The following is a 19,148-nucleotide window of genomic DNA, read 5'->3' on the forward strand; positions in this document are numbered from 1 at the left end:
GTTTGAAGACCATGATTGAAGAACTTCTGTGATCGTTGTATTATTTTTGTTTAAGTGTCTAATTCAATATGAAATATTTTCCAACTCTATGTAATAGGAAGCTATTCTGCCACATTTGCAGTCAAGGAATTATCATCCCCAATAGAGGACATCAGTAAAGGAGAACTGTGCCACCTAATGACATTAGAAAAAAATGAAACTTATGGCATCAAGGAATTTGACCTCAAGGAAATCTGTGAAAATACGCAGGAGAGTGAGAATGGGTGGGGATGTGATGCAGGAAACGACAAAGAAGTGCTTTTGACCCACAACAAAAATCTCAGTCAGAGAGAAGATCAGGATAATAAATCCTTAATTAATTTTCCTCAGAGTGTTTCTGTAAGAAGTAATACATATGAATATTTCACACATGACAAGCCATTCATAAGAAATTTGTTAACAATGAAAGATAACATAATCATCGCTGGAAACAATATAAAGCGTTTGGGCAGTAGAACTGGAGCAAGGCTGCAGGCACCGGTGGCTGAACTGCAGAGATTTCCAACTGAGGAGAAAATGTATGGAGGCCCTCAACTTGAGAAGTCAGTCAGCAGTGGTTCTTCAGTTTCCCCACTTCATCAAATTCCTCCTAGTGTGGAAACCACTGTGTTATCTGCACAACACAGGAGAACACACACTCGAGAAAAATCTTACAACTGTAATGACTGTGGGAAGGCCTTTAGCGAAAAATCAAACCTCACAAATCACAAGAGAATTCACTCTGGACAGAAACCTTACGGATGTAGTGACTGTGGCAAAGCCTTTAACCACCAGTCCCGCCTTATAGCACATCAGAGAGCACATGCAGGAGAGAAAGCATATAAATGTGATGTCTGCGGCAAGGTCTTTAGTCGAAATTCACATCTTGCAAATCATCAGAGGATGCACACTGGAGAGAAACCTTACAAATGCAATGAATGTGGCAAAGCTTTTACCCAATTTTCACACCTTAGCAGACATCAGAAGATGCATGCTGGAGAGAAACCACACAAATGTAATGAGTGTGGCAAGCATTTTACCCAGCGTTCAAACCTTATGGCACACCAGAGAATTCATACAGGAGAAAAACCTTTTAAATGTAATAAATGTGATAAGGCTTTTATTGAACGGTCACAGCTTTGGGGTCACGAGAGAACTCATACTGGAGAGAAACTTTACAAATGTGATGAGTGTGGAAAAGCCCTTACAAGACATTCATATCTTACGCAACATAAAACCATCCACACTGGAGAAAAACCTTACAAATGTAATGAGTGTGGCAAAGCTTATACCCAGTTTGCAAGCCTCACGAGGCATCTGAAAATACACACTGAAAACAAACATAGGCCTCACACATGTGGTAACGCTTTTATTCAAAGCTCAAAGTTAAAACAATTCAGACAAAATTTCTGAGTGTATTCCAGTCTTACTCAGCTAATGAGACTCTATCAGGGTGGAAGAACACATACAGATGCCCAGCAGACACATGAAAAGATGCTCAGCATCATTAGTTAGGGACATGCAAAACACAAAGTCAATGAGATACCACATTATAGTTATTATCAGAAAGACAATGAGTAACAAGCATTAGCAGTGCTGTAGAGAAAAGAGTACTCTTGGGCCTTGTTGCTGGTATTGTAAATTGGTGCACCATTTATGCAAAACAGTAATGAAAGATTCTCAGAAATTAAAAAACCTGTTACGTGAGCCAGGTTTCGCACTTCTGGCCATTTACTGGCAGAACAGAAAAACACTAATTTGAGAAGATATAGGCACTCTTAATAGTCACTGTAGCATTATTTCCAATAGCCAAGATACAGAAGCAACCTAAATGTCTGTTAATAGATGAAAAATTAGAGATGTGTTGTGTGCAAGGTGCGTGCGCAGACACACACACACACACACACACACACACACACACACACAGGAATATTACTCAGCCATAAATAAAGAAGTCTAGCCATTTGCAACAACATGGATGGATCTAGAGGATTACACTAAGTGAAAGAAGCCAGACGTAGAAAGACAAATACTGCATGATCTCCTTATATGTGGAATATAGGAAACAAAACACAGTGAAAACAGCTTCATAGATAATGAAGAACAAATGCCTGGTTGTTGCCAGAAGGAAGGGTGGTGTGGTTCCAGGTAAAAGAGATGAAGAGGATCAAGCCATACAAACTCCTAGGTATTTATATATGTCATGGAACTGTTATATCCTGTGTAAGGAAGATGTTTAAAAATATTGTGATAACATAGATAGATGGCTACACACATCATTGTAATTGTTTTTATAAAGCAAATGTTGCCTCATGTGTCTAGTACAGCCAAAATGAACAGTTACAATCAATTATATTTCAATAAAAGATTCAACCTTAGAGAGAAACCATATAAAACTAATGTATATGATTTTTAATATTTAGTTGATTGAATTTTTGTTATTTATACTAAATCTGCACACATCAAAAGGACAGTAAGGGACTGTTACAAATACTCTACACGTATATACTTGAAAACATATGTGAAACGTATATACTTGAAAGCATATGTAAAGGTAGAAAGAAAAGTGAAAGTGAAGTCGCTTAGTTGTGTCCGACTCTTTGTGACCCCATGGACTGTAGCCTACCAGGTTTCTTCGTCCATGGGATTTTCCAGGCAAGAGTACTGGAGTGGGCTGCCATTTCCTCCTCCAGGGGATCTTCCCGACCCAGGGATTGAACCCAGGTCTCCCACATTGTAGGCAGACGCTTTACCGTCTGAGCCACCAGGGAAGAACCTACCCTAAATCACAGATGTGAAACAGATCATTTGAATGAATACTTTGAATTACAGAATTAATGTGTAATTTTTGTCTGTGGAGGGATTACACACTACAGTATGAAATACAAGACTCTGCTTGATTATAATGAACAATGTCATTCAGATACCCGCCAGAACAGCCTTTCTGTTTCTATTCATCATTGTTCATTCTGTTCATCATCAGTTTCAGAGACTCATAAGGACAAGATTTGGGGTTTGAGAATTGGAGGACTATTGTATATGATGCTTTAGGTCACTAACCATAGCTCTAAAAAGAGCAGTGTTTAAAAAAATTTTTTTAATAGATGACATTATTCTTTATTTTTTGCTAAGGTGTTTATTTACCTCATTCCCTCATCTGTTTTATAATTGGCATATATCAACTTTAAACTGTACAGCAGAATGGTCTGACATACATGTATTGTGAAATCATTAAGTTTACTTAGCATCCATCATCTCCTATGGGTACAATAAATTGAGAAAAGAAATAATTTTTTTTCCTTTTAATGAGAACTGTATTGTTTAAAATACTTTATTCTACACTCGTGATGAATTACCTTCAAATACCTTTGAGAAAGACTTGTTTATATCATAAACTCAAATCAGTAATGTTTAAATGTAATTTCAGATTATCTATATATTCATTTTGAGGGTAGACAGTTTAATTTTAAAATTATAATACAGCTTAGCTCTTTTCTGTATTAACTTGGAATGTTTTGTCAAATGTGGATAACAAAGCCTGTAAGACATGAAGACATTGGGATTTAACTTTTACCTGAAGTATTACCATGTTTGTAGTATTTCTTAGGGCATTTTGTAGGATGTATATTCTCTTCAATATGAACTGTATATTAAGTAAGCTAGATTATCAACTATCAAATAATGTCATTGCTACACTCACTAACTTTTATGGCAATATCTGTTTCTTAACATCTACTGCAAGGTATATGTTCTCACATCCTTACATGTGAAAGATATCATATGCAGGAAATAGTAATCATTTGAAATATGGTAATTAGCATATTCAAATATTTTCACATACAAATAAGCAAAATGTCTTAGCATGGCACACTCGAATAGAAGATACATCCTTCCATTTGTAAAAGATCTAGTGAGTAGGATAGATTGGGGATCTTTATAAGGTAGTGTACTCTCTATTCAATACTGCTAGCTGGTCATGGTGGCAAGAAAGATATTTCAGCATGGAGTTGATAGTGGAACTTTTCAGCAAACACAGATCAATAGGAGAAACTGACTATAGGCATTCATGAGTCCATTTTGTTCCTGATGAGTTTTGTTTTTAATAATTTAAAGGCAGCAAAATGGGCATATTCACAAGAAAAGGATATTTCCTCAATGGCAATAGATTTTTAAACATCTCTTGTAATATTAAGAAACAGATGTAAATGATTAGTGATCAAAAATGTGAAAATACAGTGATCTCATTTGACCTGTGTATATATATTAAACCCTATAAGGTGACTGTCCCCTCAGGTCCTCTCTGCACAGTTGTTAAAGGATAGACTGTATTTGTTACCGACCTGGGTTCTTGGACTCTTTAATCAGTAGAAATTGGTAAAAGGCCAGGCAAGGAATTCAGGCAGAGCTTTATTGGAACTCCCTTGGAATGCAAGGAGATCCAACCAGTCAATCCTAAAGGAAATCAGTCCTGAATATTCACTGGAAGGACTGATGCTGAGGCCAAAACTCCAATACTTTGGCTACCTAATGCAAAGAACTGACTCATTGGAAAAGACCCTGATGCTGGGAAAGGTTGAAGGCAGGAGGAGAAGGGGATGACAGAGGATGAGATGGTTGGATGGCATCACCAACTTGATGGACACGAGTTTGAGTAAACTCTGGGAGTTGGTGATGGACAGGGAAGCCTGGTGTGCTGCAGTCCATGGGGTTGCAGAGTTGGACACGACTGAGCAACTGAACTGAACTGCAGCACAGGTGAGAACAAGAAACAGGTGACTTACTTGCTCCCTGAGGCTGGGTGAGCTGTCTCTTAAACTGGGTGAAGGTGGGGCAGAGTAGGAGCAGATTGGGTGGGTCCCCCTAGCTGGTCTGCCCAACCCCTTGGTGGCGCTGTGGGCAGGGGACCATGTTCAGTACCCTGCTTTTGTTCTCCTCACCTCAGAAGTGGCAGTTCCAGTTGGGTTTTGGTCTTTTTGTATGTTATTCATAATTTGTCACAGCTGTGCACATAAGCAGTTATTTTTAATAGCTTATCGTTTCTTGGTATTAAAAAAAACCTTTTAAATATTTTTTATTTAGTTATTTTTGGCTGTGCCCTGGGTCTTCTTTACTGCTTGGCTTTTCTCTAGTTGCAATGGGTGGTGGGAGCTACTCACTAGTTGCAGTGCACAAGTGGAGAAAGAATCTCAGTGAAATAATTTAAAAATACAGAGTTGCACAAACATAGCTGCTGATGTGGAAAACACTGTAAAGGGGTCAACTCAGAAATAAGCTCAGTCATTTCTTGTTCCAGGTGCCCTCTTCTCTGACCTCTACTCCATGCCAGAAAAAGGAAAGGAAGGGGTGACCTGCAACTGAGTGAATCAAGTCACTGCCCCCCACTGAATAAAAACTGCAAATGGAAGTTATCTTCTCAAATAATTACAAGATGCACAAGACCTATAGACAGGTGTTTTGTAATTCTCACCCTCATCTGTATGATTTAAACAAATTTTAAATGTACTAGATTCTAAAAACACAACTCCTACATCACAACTTAGTTAACCATATCCAAACAGCTGGAGCTAGTTACCCACTCCCTCCACCTGCACTACCAGGTTATTCCATTTCATTCACCTTATCTGTCTCCCTATTCTATCCTTGTGTCTCTTTTTGCTCCCGTCTACCCTCCTGCTGTTTCTCCCCTCCTATTTCTTCCCTCACATCTGTCCTGCCCCACTCTTCAACTTGTTCCCCTCCCCTCTTGCACTCTTTTCCCCCAACCTGACTGCCCTCAATCTCCATTATTTCTGGTCCTTTCTTCCCCTAACTCCTACACCTGACACAGGAGGGAAGGGAACAGGGCACAACCCTTAAAAGAATGACTCAGTCATTAAGCCTATGACAAAAACCAGTTATAACTAGTTAGATCCAAGATGGCGGAAGATTTGACTGCCAACAAACCTTGAACTTCATGCTATGCTCGTCGTGACATTATTAGTTAAGTGACATGCTCACAGGTGCTATGACAGTTCTGACGCCAACCGTCAAAGGCCAGAAAGTGGGGGGTGGGGGGGTGGCCCAATTCCCAGAAGTCTCCATCTCTCCCTGAAATAGCTTAAATAATTACTCCACTCTCTAGTCTGTGAAGTTCCTCAGCCCCTAAAAACTAACCACCTTGTATTTCAGGGTCGCTTTCACCTTCTGAGACTGCATTCTGCCTATGGGAACTTGGATTATCACAGGGCCTCTCTCTGAGATGACCTACTTAACAGCTGTGGAATGTGTGCGGGCATGCGCATCGGCTCAGTACTGTCCGACTCTTTTGCGACCCCCATGGCCTTGTAGGCCGCCAGGCTCTTTTGTCCATGGGAGTATCTGGCAAGAATACTGGAGTGGGTTGCCATTCCCTCCTCCAGGGGATCTTTCTGACCCAGGGATTGAATCCACGTCTCCTAAGGATTCTGCATTGGCAGGCGATTCTTTACCACTGGTGCCTCCTGGGAGGCCCTGTGGAATGTGCATCTCAATAAATCTACTACTTACCTATCACTTTGCCTCTTGCTGAATTCCGCCCGCACTGCGATGTAAAGAACCGCATCATTAAGTCCTGAGACCACGTGTGCAATATTAATTAAGACCCTGGATTCCAGTCCAAATTGGGAGTGTGGTTTTGCTTCTTTCTCCCTATCACTCTCTGGCACCCCAGGGTGATAACGTCTTTCCTGCTCTTCCTCAGCTCTTCTTGCCACTAGTCCTCTTTCTCTCCCAGCACCAGGAGACTCTGAAGGCCACAGTTCCAACTCTTATCTTCTCTCCCGACACCCTGTGTGAAGTTCCTGGTCACTGCTGCTCTCTAACCTCTGGAGATCGGGCTCTTTAATTTCTCTGTTTCATTCACCTGCTACATTCAATCAGGACTTAATTGCTTTCACTTTCTCTTTCTTTACAAGTCCCTGAGCCTTCTATGTTCTCATCGTTTCTCCCTCATGCTTTTTTTCTCAGTCGCTCTGTATCTGCTTGATTCCCTTTGCCCCAAAATTTTAAGGGGTGGCGACTGAATAAGATGCCCTGGCACCCAAAGGGACCGTTTTCCAACTGAGTTGAATCTGACACAGAACACTGGTGTCACACGGGCAGGTCCTGGCAGCACCCTGCGGTAGGGTGACGGGACGGGCTGACAGGAAGGGGAGGCCTGTGGAGCCGAAGGACCGGAGAGGACAGCGGGGCTGGGAGGGAGGGGGTCTCAGGACTAGGGTGGGCTCTCCAGGATCCCAGGCCCCTGGAGAGGACACTGCCTCTCCAGGAGCGGGGCGACCCGGCTCTATCTTCAGGGTCTGACAGGGCTAGACGAGTGATGCCGTCGTCGAATTAACTTTGTTCTCTTAGCAGAGGATGATGGAGGCGGAGGTGGCAAAGGATTTAAAGCAGGAAAATGTCTCGAAAGGCGGTGTTTACGTGGGTCGAGGGCAAAAAAGCCAAGGGCTCAGGGACCCGCCTCAGGGTGGTTTTAACCCAAAGGAAAACAGTCGAATCGAAAGGTCGACGTGTAGATGTACTGGGGGCAGAGGACCGGATGCTAGGATTTACGGTCCTGAAGCGAAGTCAGGGGTACCGCGCAGCACCGATTTACACAAGAAACGAGAGACTTGATAGAGCGTACCCGACTTCTCATTCTCCGGTTCCGCCAGGAGCTGCACGTGCGGTGTTGCGGTGCGGCCTCCGGGGCGGGGCCTGAGCGGAGTGCTATCGGCGAGGGGCGGGGCGAGGAGGGAGCGCCGGGCGGCTGGGGACGGGAGGTCCCTCCCCGTACCTTGAAATTGCTAATTTTAACCGTCTGTCTGGAAAGAGGACTGAGGCGCAGGTCCAAGCTAGAAAAGTGTTAACTCTTGCTGCCCAGCGTGACTTGCGCTCTGCACTACCAGTTTCCCGGTCTTGAAGAAACTGCGCGTGCGCATAAGGGCTGTGGGCGGGGCCTGAGCAGAGCACTACCAGCAAGGGGCGGGGCGTGAAGAACCCGGGCTGGCGCTACGACTGAGGGAGGGACGAGAGCCGGGTAGAGGTGTGGTGTTTACGTGCCTTGGATTCCCTCCCAAGTTTACCTTTTCGATAGGTTTAGACATGCTTGAGGGTCTTTGTATCTTATGATAGGATGGCTTCCTGCTTAGCTTAAGTTACTGTCTCTAACAAGTTTTAAACCCTTACAGTTGTGTGGGCCACTTGTTTTGGAAATTTCTTTTTAACAAGTTGAAAACAGTTTAAGTCAAAAGCTATTTTTGCCAGCGGTTGACCGACCGTTGGTCCTGAACTGAGAAAACTGCGATCTCAGTGAGGAGTAGCTGTGGGGCGGTAACTGGATCCAGAAACATTGCCTGCAATCAAAATTAATTTAAGCAATTAAATTAAAAAGAACTGGAGTTATCTGTGTAGGGATTACAAATTAGAATATGAAATACAAAATTCTTAATGGGTAGAATGGACGATATAATACTAAACGCTACAGAACAGCATTTTTTTTCCAGAATTTTTCTCCATGGAAGGGTCTAGGCAGCCAGGAGGCTTCTCCTTTTCTTTCCTGATTTTAGGCTCTTTTTATTTCCGAAGTGGGTCTACTCAGCCTCAAGCAGCTACCCCTTGGATGAGCTCACTGCGGTCCCAGCTGAACTTACACTCGCCCATTGTGCTTGGTGAGGGTGAGGACTGTCCGGGTGGAGGACCCTGCCTCTGCCCTCCTCTGCTGTTCCTGGCCAGATCCCTTCCCACTCTTCCAGGGCAAAGGACCCCTGCACACATCAACTCCCTAAAGTGAAGGCCGTACCTGAGGGTGTACTAGTTTCATTTTGTGTTCTCATTAATTTGCTGACCATGTGTGGCGTATGTAACTACAGTCCAAGCTTAGGCTTGTCTGCATCAAGAATAAAATGGTAAGCCAATGGAATACACTCTATCACCTCATCTAGGTTATTTTTAAAACATGGAGACAAACACCATCCTCTTGTCACTTACAGTCATGCAAGTCAAATACCCCAAAGCAACGGCCTGGTGTGTGGACTCGGATTCTCCCCCAGACCCACTGCTCTCCCTGATGCCCCCATCACACCAGCTCTACCTTGTCTCCGAGTGGCTCATCACAGCTGGAGAAAAACACAGCCCCGAATTGACTGTTCTTGATTCAGATTCCTGGCTGTTCCCTCACATTCCCTGTGTGTCTGCTCCATACCTTTCCTGTGGAGCTCCTCAAAAGTCCACCTCCACCTCTCCCATCTGTTTTTTTCTTTTTTTCCAAAGACCCTGTTTATTGTCCACTGAGCTCCTGGAGCAAAGGAAGAGATCTCCTCCAACTGCCTCAACAGTCTGCCTCAGGACCTGTGTTCTCTCCTCAGTATTGACTGTGAATAGCCTGAACCCACCTCTAGCTGTTGGTGATCCTGAAATTGTGCCTTTATGCCAACTCCACTGTGTCAGGACAGCATGGCATTCTTCCTCCTCTGCTAAACACACACACAATCTTACACACACACACACCCTCTAAACCTTTTTATGCACTCTATCATCTTTAAAGGGCTTCCCTGGTGTCTCAGATGGTAAAGAATCGGCCTGCAATGCGGAAGACCTGGATTCAATTCCTAGGCTGGGAAGATCCCCTAGAGGAGGGTACGGCAACCCACTCCAGTATTCTTGCCTGGGAAATCCAAAAAAGCCTGGCGGTCTACAGTCCACGGGGCTGCAAATAGCTGGACACAACTGAGCGACTGAGTACAACCACAAAAGTATACAGTTTTGACAAAGCTGATCACAGGAATCATATTTATAAGGTTTCTCTCTAGTAAGAATTTTGTTACATTCCAGAAGGCTGAAACTTTGGCTACCCTTTGCCAAAATTTTGTTTGGTTTCTTTTAAAGATGTACATTCTGCCACCAAATAAATGTTAGGCACAGTTACAGGCTTTGCCACATAACGTATGTTTTAAATGATTTCTCTCCGTAAGAGGGGTCTCTGATTTTAAGGTCTGACTACCTACATACATTTTATCTCAATCATTATATTTGTAAGATTTCTATTATTAATTTTTCGATGCTGCCCAAAGCTTCAGCTTTTAATAAAAGCACTGCCACGTAGATTAAGTTTATAATGTTTCTTTTCGGTATGTATTTTCTGATGCCTACCCAAGTTTGTAAACTGAGTAAAAGCTCTGCCACACTCATGACACTTGTAAGGTTTCTCGCCAGTATGAATGATCTTATGTCGATTGAGATGTGAACCATCTGTAAAGGCTTTGCCACACTCGTTACATTGATAAGACTTCTCTCCAATATGAGTTCTCTCGTGACGCCAAAGTTGTGAATTTTGGGTAAAAGCCTTATCACATTTATTACATTTATAAGGTCTTTCTCCTGTATGAATTCTCTGATGTGCTACAAGGCTTGAATGCTGGATAAAAGCCTTGCCACATAAACTGCATTTGAGTTCTCCAGTTAGAGTTTTCTCAAGACTACAAAGTTGTGAATGTTGGACCAATGCCTTACAGCACACATCATATTTGTAAGGTTTCTCTCCAGTATGAGTTCTCTCAAGATCCCAAAGCTGCGAATGTTGCATCAAAGGCTTAACACACACATTGCACTGACTCGGTTTCTTTCCACTGTGCCTTCTCTGATGCCTACTAAGACTTGAAACTTGGGTAAAAGCTTTGTCACACTCATCACATTTGTAAGGTTTCTCTCCAGTGTGGGTGGTCTTATGTTGAGTAAGATTTGAATGTTTCGTAAAGGCTTTGCCACACTCAGTACATATATAAGGTTTCTCCCCAGTATGGATTCTCATATGTTGAGTAAGGATTGACCGCACGGGAAAGGCTTTGCCGCATTCATTACATTTGTAAGGTTTCTCACCAGTATGGATTTTCTCATGAATCCAAAGGAGTGAACGTTGAATAAATGACTTACCACATTCTTTACACTTATAAGGTTTCTCCCCAGTGTGCAGCCTCTGATGACTTGCAAGGATTGAATTTCGACTGAAGACCTTGCCACAGACATCACATTTGTACGGTTTCTCTCCTGTATGGATTATCTGATGGTTCCTTAGGGCTGAGTGCACACTAAACGCTTTGCCACACTCATTACATCTGCAAGGTTTCTCTCCAGTATGGACTACCTTATGTTGAGTAAGATTTGAATGCTTCCTAAAGGCCTTCCCACACTCATTACATCCGTAAGGTTTCTCTCCTGTATGGATTCTCTTATGCTGAGTAAGGCTTGAGCGCTTCCTAAAGGCTTTGCCACATTCATTACATTTGTAAGATTTCTCTCCAAAGTGCACTGTCTGATGACTTACAAGGACTGACTTTCGACTGAAGGCCTTGCCACAGACATCACATTCATAGACTTTCTTTCTTGTATGAATCAACTGATGTCTAGTGAGGTTTGAGCACTGATTAAAGGTCTTGCCACACTCTTTACATTTGTAAGGTTTCTCTCCTGTATGAATTCTCTGATGACACGCGAGGTGTGAATTTCGACTAAACACCTTACCACATACATCACAATTATAAGGTTTCTCTCCCGTATGGATTAACTGGTGTCTGCTGAGGTTTGAGCTGTAAGGAAAGGCTTTGTCACACTCATTACATTTATAATGTTTTTCCTTGTATGCTTTCTGGCCTTGTGTCAGTATTGAAGGGTGAATAAAATCATTCCCATACGGATTAGAAATGTTGGTTTGGACAACAGAAATTGTCTGCAATGGTAAAAATGAGGTGCTACTGTTGCTACTCTTGTCAGCTTCATTAAATTCATCAATTTTCTCTTCACTTTTAAATATACACCATTCATCCTGAAAGCTTAATGCAAGCTTATTTTCAATACATTTGTTTCCTGGATCCCTTCTACCATGCTGATTTTTTCCATCAGTGAGATTTTCATTATTGTTTACAGACATTCCTTTGTCATTTCCTTCATCATCTGTCCACTGACACTCAAAGACATGTATATTTTCCTGGATTTCCATGAAGTAAAAATCTCTGATTCCATGACTTTCATATCTTCCCAACATTACTCTCTGGAATACTCCTGTATCCCTGTTTGCTTTTGGTTTTAATTTCTTGATCACAGGTATATGAGAGACAGCTACAAGATATAAAGAACCATAGGTATCCTATTAATTACAGATGGTAAATAAATGTTTCATATTGAAAAGGTGATATTACACCAAAGGCATTACCAATCCTGGACCGTTATTAAACTTCCCAACCATGACCTTCAAATTTTCAGACACAACTAAAGAAACAGGATCTTTTATTAAAGAAAGAATAATTGCAAGTAATTCAAGTTAATTTTAGGGTAGCCTAGTCACTCAATGACAAAATCACTCACATTTGTGCAAACTTACGTTAGCTCTCAAAGAAAGGATATTTTCCACCGTGACCTCAAAGATCACATATCTTTTGGCAGTAAACATATTGCTGTCTCATAACTGAGGAGAAAAATCTATTATACATATTTTATGCATAATTACTATACATATATAAGTACTAAAGAACAGTCAATGTATTGTAATGCTGCTGCTGCTAAGTTGCTTCAGTCGCGCGACCCCATAGACGGCAGCCCACCAGGCTCCTCTGTCCCTGGGATTCTCCAGGCAAGAACACTGGAGTGAGTTGCCATTTCCTTCTCCAATGCATAAAAGTGAAAAGTGAAAGTGAAATCGCTCAGTCGTGCCCAACTCTTAGCGACCCCATGGACTGCAGCCTACCAGGCTCCTCCGTCCATGGGATTTTCCAGGCAAGAGTACTGGAGTGGGTTGCTGTTGCCTTCTCTGATTGTAATGCTAAATAATCCAAAACAAGCTTTATCTAATAAATAATCTAAATAACTTATAGTTTAAAACTGCAAAACCATTGTAGAACTGAGAAAATAAAACAATTTATAAGAAAACAAAATATTTATCTTAATACACATTATATATCCACATGTACCCACTGAGAGAAAGCATTTTACAACATTAAGAGATGCTGTGTATCAGATATATTGCATAATGCATGCTGAAAGCTCATCTATAAATCACAAAATAAATTGAAAATTATTCCAGTAAACCATGATAAAGTCAGCATAGATAATAAGTCACCATATTACAGAAAATTTTTACTCTGCAGAACTCTAGACATTCCCCCTTAAGAATAAAGAAAGAACTTATATTCTAGAAGGAGCACACTAGAGAGAGCTGGGAGTTACATAGAAATCACTGACTTATGAACTATCACGTCAGGAAAATACATAACATTATAAAAAAGAACTGGAAAAAGAAGTCAGAAGTCACAATTATGATTTCATGACTGCAGCTATATCACAGTCAACTAACAAGAGAAATTCCCTGTCTATGCACTGCCCTTTAGTTATGTGATACATTGCATGTGCTTTGAGAATTTATTAACGAAGGTCAGAGACAACACTGCTGAGAACATACTGGAAAACAAAAACATACACAGGAGCTTCCCTGGTGGTCAAGTGGTTAAGAATCCACCTGCAAAACAAGGGACACCAGTTTGATCCCTGGGAAAATCCTACATGCCATGGAGCAACTAAGCCTGTGCACCACAAATACTGAACCCTAGAGCTCTAGAGCCCAGAAGCTACAACTTCTGAAGCCCAAGCACCTTACAACCACTATTTTAAAAATAAGGAGAGCAGACTCACAGGATTTATGTACCTGACACCAATGTACACAGGAAGCGAGAGAAAGACAATCTGAACCTGTATTTGCAGAATCAGAAAACATGTTCTTGAGTACAACTGGCTATTCAGGCAGCACACATTATAAAATACTACGATGAATACCAGGAGCTGAGAAAGAAATAATTCATGGGAGATAATAAGAGCTCTAACAGTCACACTTGGCTATCCCTCTTGGAATTGGCTTTTGAGTCATCAGCCCTGTACATACTGATTTAGGTTCTGTCGGGAGAAAGTTGTTCAGTGGATGAACATGCGTGCATATGTGCTCAGTCATGTCCAACTCTTGGCGACCGCCATGGACTGTAGCCTGCCAGTCTCCTCTGTCCATGGGACTTCCCAGAAAAAAAAATACTGGAGTGGGTCACCATTTTCCTTTTCCAGGGGATCTTCCCAACCCAGGGATTGAACCCACATCTCTCCTGCATTGGCAGGTGGATTTTTTATCACTGTGCCACCTGGGCTTCCATAGAACTGCACAAGAGTGACTAGAATACTGACCTTGGAAGAAAAGAACTGGCAGGCTCTGAGACTGAATTCAAAGCCTCCCAATATCCAGAGCTGCCCTCAGGAGGAAATGCAAAGCAAAACTACAGTGACATACCACCTCACACCTAGCAGAATGGCCATCATAAAAAAGTCAAGAGATGAAGATATGGAGAAAGTGGAGGTGAAGATATGGAGAAAAGGCAACCCACTGCAATACTGGTGGAAATGTAAATTGGTGCAGCCACCATAGAAAAAGAGCATGTAGAATTCCTCAAAGTATTAAAAAAAAAAAAAGGACGACCATGAGACAGCAATCTCACTTCTGGGAATACACTGAAAGGAAATGAAAGCACTCTCTTAGATATCTGCACTGCTCTGCTGTTGCAGCATTATTTACAATAGCGAAGACATGAAAAAAAGCTAAGTGTCCAACACTGTGTAAAGAAATTTTAAAATATTATACATACAATGGAATATTATTCAGCAAAAAAAAAAGTAAATCCTGCTATCTGTACCAATACAGACCTTCATGGCATTATGCTAAGTGAAGGAAGTCAGGAGAGAAATACAAATACAGTTATGACCTCACTTGTATCACATATATATGGAATCTTAAAAACAAAAGCCAAATGATTAGAAAAAGAGAGTAGAAGAGTGATTGCAGGGGCAGGGGAATATTACTATATACAATGGAATATTATTACATACAGGGGAATATTACTATACACAATGGATTATTATTACATGCAATGGAATATTATTACATACAATGGAATATTATTACATACAGGGGAATATTATTGCCATTTTAGTTATAAGGTGAATACGTTCAGATCTAATATACAGCATGGTGACTACTGTTAACAAAACCGTCTTATATACTCAAACTTGATTAGACAGTAGACGTTAAACATTCTCACCACACACACACACAAACTGTAATTCTGTGACTTGATGGATGTGTTAAGTGTGTTCTGGTAATTATTTAGTAATATATGTATATCACATCATCACTGTACACTTTACATTTATACCATGTTACATGGATTGAAGTGAAGTGAAAATTAGTCGTGTCCAACTCTTTGCGAAACCATGAACTATACAGTCCATGGAATTCTCCAGGCCAGAATACTGGAGTGGGTAGCTTTTCCCTTCTCCAGAGGATCTTCCCAACCCAGGGATCAAACCCAGGTCTCCTGCATTACAGGCGGATTGTTTGTCAGCTGACCCACAAGGGAAGCCCAACAATACTGGAGTGGATAGCCTATCCCTTCTCCGGCAGATCTTCCAACCCAGGAATCGAACCAGGGTCTCCTGCACTGCAGGTGGATTCTTTACCAGCTGAGCTATCCGAACTCATGCTATGATCTGTGTCCACATAACATATATGGATTACATGTCAATAAATATGGGAAAAAAGAAAATACAAAGGAGTGCACAAAAGAAATCCTGGTTGACCATGTGAATAAGAATTTAAAAAAAGAGAGAGAGAGAGAAAGGAAGAAAAGATTGGGAAAAAATGATCTCAGGAGAACAAAATAGAGCCAAAGCTAGGGAAGGAAGGAAGAAAAAGATTAAAGGAATTAAGAGAATAAAAAAAACTACAACCACAAAACTCAAAGTTGGTTCTTTGAAAAGAAAGACAAAATTTACACTCAGCAAGATTAAGAAAAAAATCAGAAGATTCAAATAGCTAAATGAAAGAGGGAACATTAAAACTGGTCACAACTGATTCTACAGAAATCAAAAGGATTTTAAGAGAATACTATGAGCAATTCTGGCTTCCAAGGTGGCACGAGTGGTAAAAGAACCCACCTGCCAATGCATCTGATGGCATCAAGAAAGAGAGACCAATGGAAAAAGACTATCCCATTCTCCTCAAAGTCAAGGAAGCAAAGAATTCTCAGGAGCCAGATGATGGAGTGTAGATGGTGATAAACACTTTACCTTGGTCTGTGTGGGAGCTGCTGTAGCACCACTGAGTGTGAAAAGATAAACTTTACATATTGCAGGACAGAACAAGTCAGCTGCTGCTGCTGCTAACTCTGACTCTGTGTGACCCCATAGACGCCAGCCCACCAGACTCCCCTGTCCCTGGGATTCTCCAGGCAAGAACACTGGAGTGGGTTGCCATTTCCTTCTCCAATGCATAAAAGTGAAAAGTGAAAGTGAAGTCGCTCAGCCATGTCTGACTCTTCCAGACCCCATGGACTGCAGCCTACCAGGCTCCCCCATCCATGGGATTTTCCAGGCAAGAGTACTGGAGTAGGGGAACAAGTCAGGGAGGAGAACAATTTTCTCTGAAAATTCACAAGAAATAAACTTCTGTTTTCCCATAGACATCTCCCACTTTGGGAGAGTTTCCCAAACACTATTAATGGTGTGGTTTCCTCACTGCCCTTCTGAGCTCCGACCTGTGTTGGCACCTTTGATACATTCCCATTTGTTTACTTTTTTTTTTTTCTATTTTCACTTCATTCTCTAGAATCTAGAGTTCTTTCCCTTGCTCTAAGATGGAGATAATGTTCAGAAACAGAAAAGAACAGCCTTCCCTGGGTGGTGCAGTGGATAAGAATCTGCCTGCCGATGCAGGGGCCACAAGTTCAATCCCTGGTCCAGGAAGATCCTACATTCCTTGGAACAACTACACCCTTGCGCCACAACTATCGAACCCGAGATCTAGAGCCCATGAGCCACCACTACTGAAGCCCACTTGCCCTAGAGCCTGTGCTTTGCAATAAGAGAAGCCATTTCTTTCTGGGGATGTGCTGGTCCCCAGTCTGCCCAGGACCGTGGGGATGGCTCCGGGGCTTGGGAAAGCCAAACTGCCAAGACTCAAAGCAACCTCCTTTCCATCTGGGAGGCTGGGTGTCCTCATGCCTCTGGCTTCTCTGTCCCAGTGGGCAGAGCCTAGAGCGCACGGCCCCCAAAAGAGAGCTCTTGGCAGACAAAGCCAGTGGCCGAGCCTTACCTGTCCCTCCTGGCCTGCCGGCCTGGAGTCGTGTGCCCTGGCCTGTCAGTATTTATTGCCTTCATATGTACTGTCCTCTGGGCCCGCTGGCCTGCCACCTCTGCTCCCAGGCTTGGTGCCACCATCCCCAGCGGGCCCTCCCTGGACCAGCCTGGACAACCATGGGACCAAGCTTGCACAGCTGGAGCCGTTCCCTCTGCCTGCATCCCACCCTACCCCACCCTTCGTCGGTCAGGTCCAGGCCTAGAACGCACAGGGTCCTGTCCCTGATTCTTCTTTTCTGACCGGGAAATAAACTTCCCCTTAAGAGAGGAAAAAAAAGAGAGAGAAGCCATTTCAATGAGAAACCTGCACAGCACAAGGAAGAGTAGCCCCTGCTCGCGATAACGAGAAAGCCCGAGCAAAGCAGTGAAGACCTAGTGCAGCCAAAAATACATAAATAATTTAGAAGAAAAGAAGAGAACTCCCAGCTCCTCACTCAGCTGAGGAGTGAGGACATCACAAGGGGGAGGTCTGGGAAAATACTTCACACATTCATCTACTGCCTCCTTCTGAACGCAGAGGAACAGCGTAATATGTGGGTCTCGAGCTTTCTTCCTAGAACTACTGAATCAAAAGCAGAGGGAGAGAAAACAGGGAATTCAGGATTTTACAAGTTTGCCATTGGACTTCGTAAATACTTAAGCTCTGGAACAACTCCTAGTGGATCATGAAATGTGCATATTTCTGAAGAAATGGTTAAACTCCTGATGCCAATCACAAAGCTTTGCATGTCTGAGTCAACAAGGCTTTGAGGTCAGTCAAGCAAAACAGGGGCTCCCAAGAGGCACAGAGGGAAAATGCAGAGATACCCCAGGGCAGATCCCAACTTCTAGAGGAAAGTGATCCTCACCCACAGAGAGCAGGTTCCTGTAGGTCTCCAGCATCACGTCCCTATACAGGGCCCTCTGAGCAGGGTTCAGGCATTCCCACTCCTCCTGAGAGAATTCGATGGCCACATCCTTAAAGGTCAAATGTCCCTGAAATAAAAAATAGATCTCACTGAGGGACTACAAGGAGAGTTCTTATCTTCACACAAAATGAGAAGGAGAGAGGATCAACTGGGTTGGAGAATAGGTTTTGACAGATTCCAGTACAGGCATTTTGAGCAAGTTACGTGCCTCGAATTTTCATTTCTTTCCTTCTGTAAGAGAATATGATATCCTCCAAATCAGTGTGGATGACTGATTTCTGTGGATGAGACATGAAATATACAAGCAAAAATGGAACACAGGTTGGCCACACAGGAGAGTCAGATATTCTGTTGTACACACTGAGTGGGATTCAATATGCAGATGAGCTAGTGAGTGGTGTCCTGAGAGATGAAAAAGTCCACAGTAACTTTACAAAAAGATCGGGATTTAACACTGAGATGAGGATAACAAGAGAAATGACAAAAAAGCATTTCAATACTTCCTATGTGCTAAGCATTACTCTTAATGCTTTACGTGTATTGACAATTACTACATGTATTAACATAGAGGGTTCCCTGAGAAAGTTGAAACAAGTACAAGGTGAACATGTGCAAATGCATAATGTGTGTACACATCCACACATGATGTTTCCATTTTTACTCCTATTTAAATTATTAATGTGACAGTGTAAAAAAATTTAGATACAATCTCAATTGTAAAAAATAACTTACTATAAAATGCTGTCTTTTATAAAAGCCATGAACTTGCACATGCATGCATGTATACACACATGTAAATATCCAATTCACTAAAATGAGAGTAGCTGTTTCAACGTATTTTGGGCAAGTTTTTAAATTATCATTTTTACTTAATGTAGTTCAGCATCTCTGGGACAAGGAAAATGTTCTCATCTTACATAATTTAGTTTGTCAACATTATTCTACAGTCGGTTAGCAAAGAATGAGTGCAAGCATGAATATATAATACTTCAATCTCTGTAAAATACA

The 19,148-nt window shown here is 42.1% G+C and overlaps 1 protein-coding gene and 1 pseudogene across 1 annotated transcript in view; one reads left to right on the plus strand and one right to left on the minus strand.

Moving 5' to 3' along the window:
• Window positions 1–1,599, plus strand: part of LOC138096927 (zinc finger protein 836-like) — a 53,537-nt gene extending 51,938 nt beyond the window's left edge. The window contains 1 exon segment of the mRNA XM_068993163.1: window positions 98–1,599. Within this exon segment, the coding sequence (XP_068849264.1) occupies window positions 98–1,599 (1,502 nt within the window).
• An 8,488-nt stretch (window positions 1,600–10,087) lies between these two features.
• The window catches only part of LOC138096928 (zinc finger protein 91-like), a 112,823-nt pseudogene continuing 103,762 nt past the window's right edge, over window positions 10,088–19,148 (minus strand).

The sequence above is a fragment of the Capricornis sumatraensis genome, chromosome 20 (assembly GCF_032405125.1).
Source record: "Capricornis sumatraensis isolate serow.1 chromosome 20, serow.2, whole genome shotgun sequence".
NCBI classification, from domain to species: Eukaryota; Metazoa; Chordata; class Mammalia; order Artiodactyla; family Bovidae; genus Capricornis; species Capricornis sumatraensis.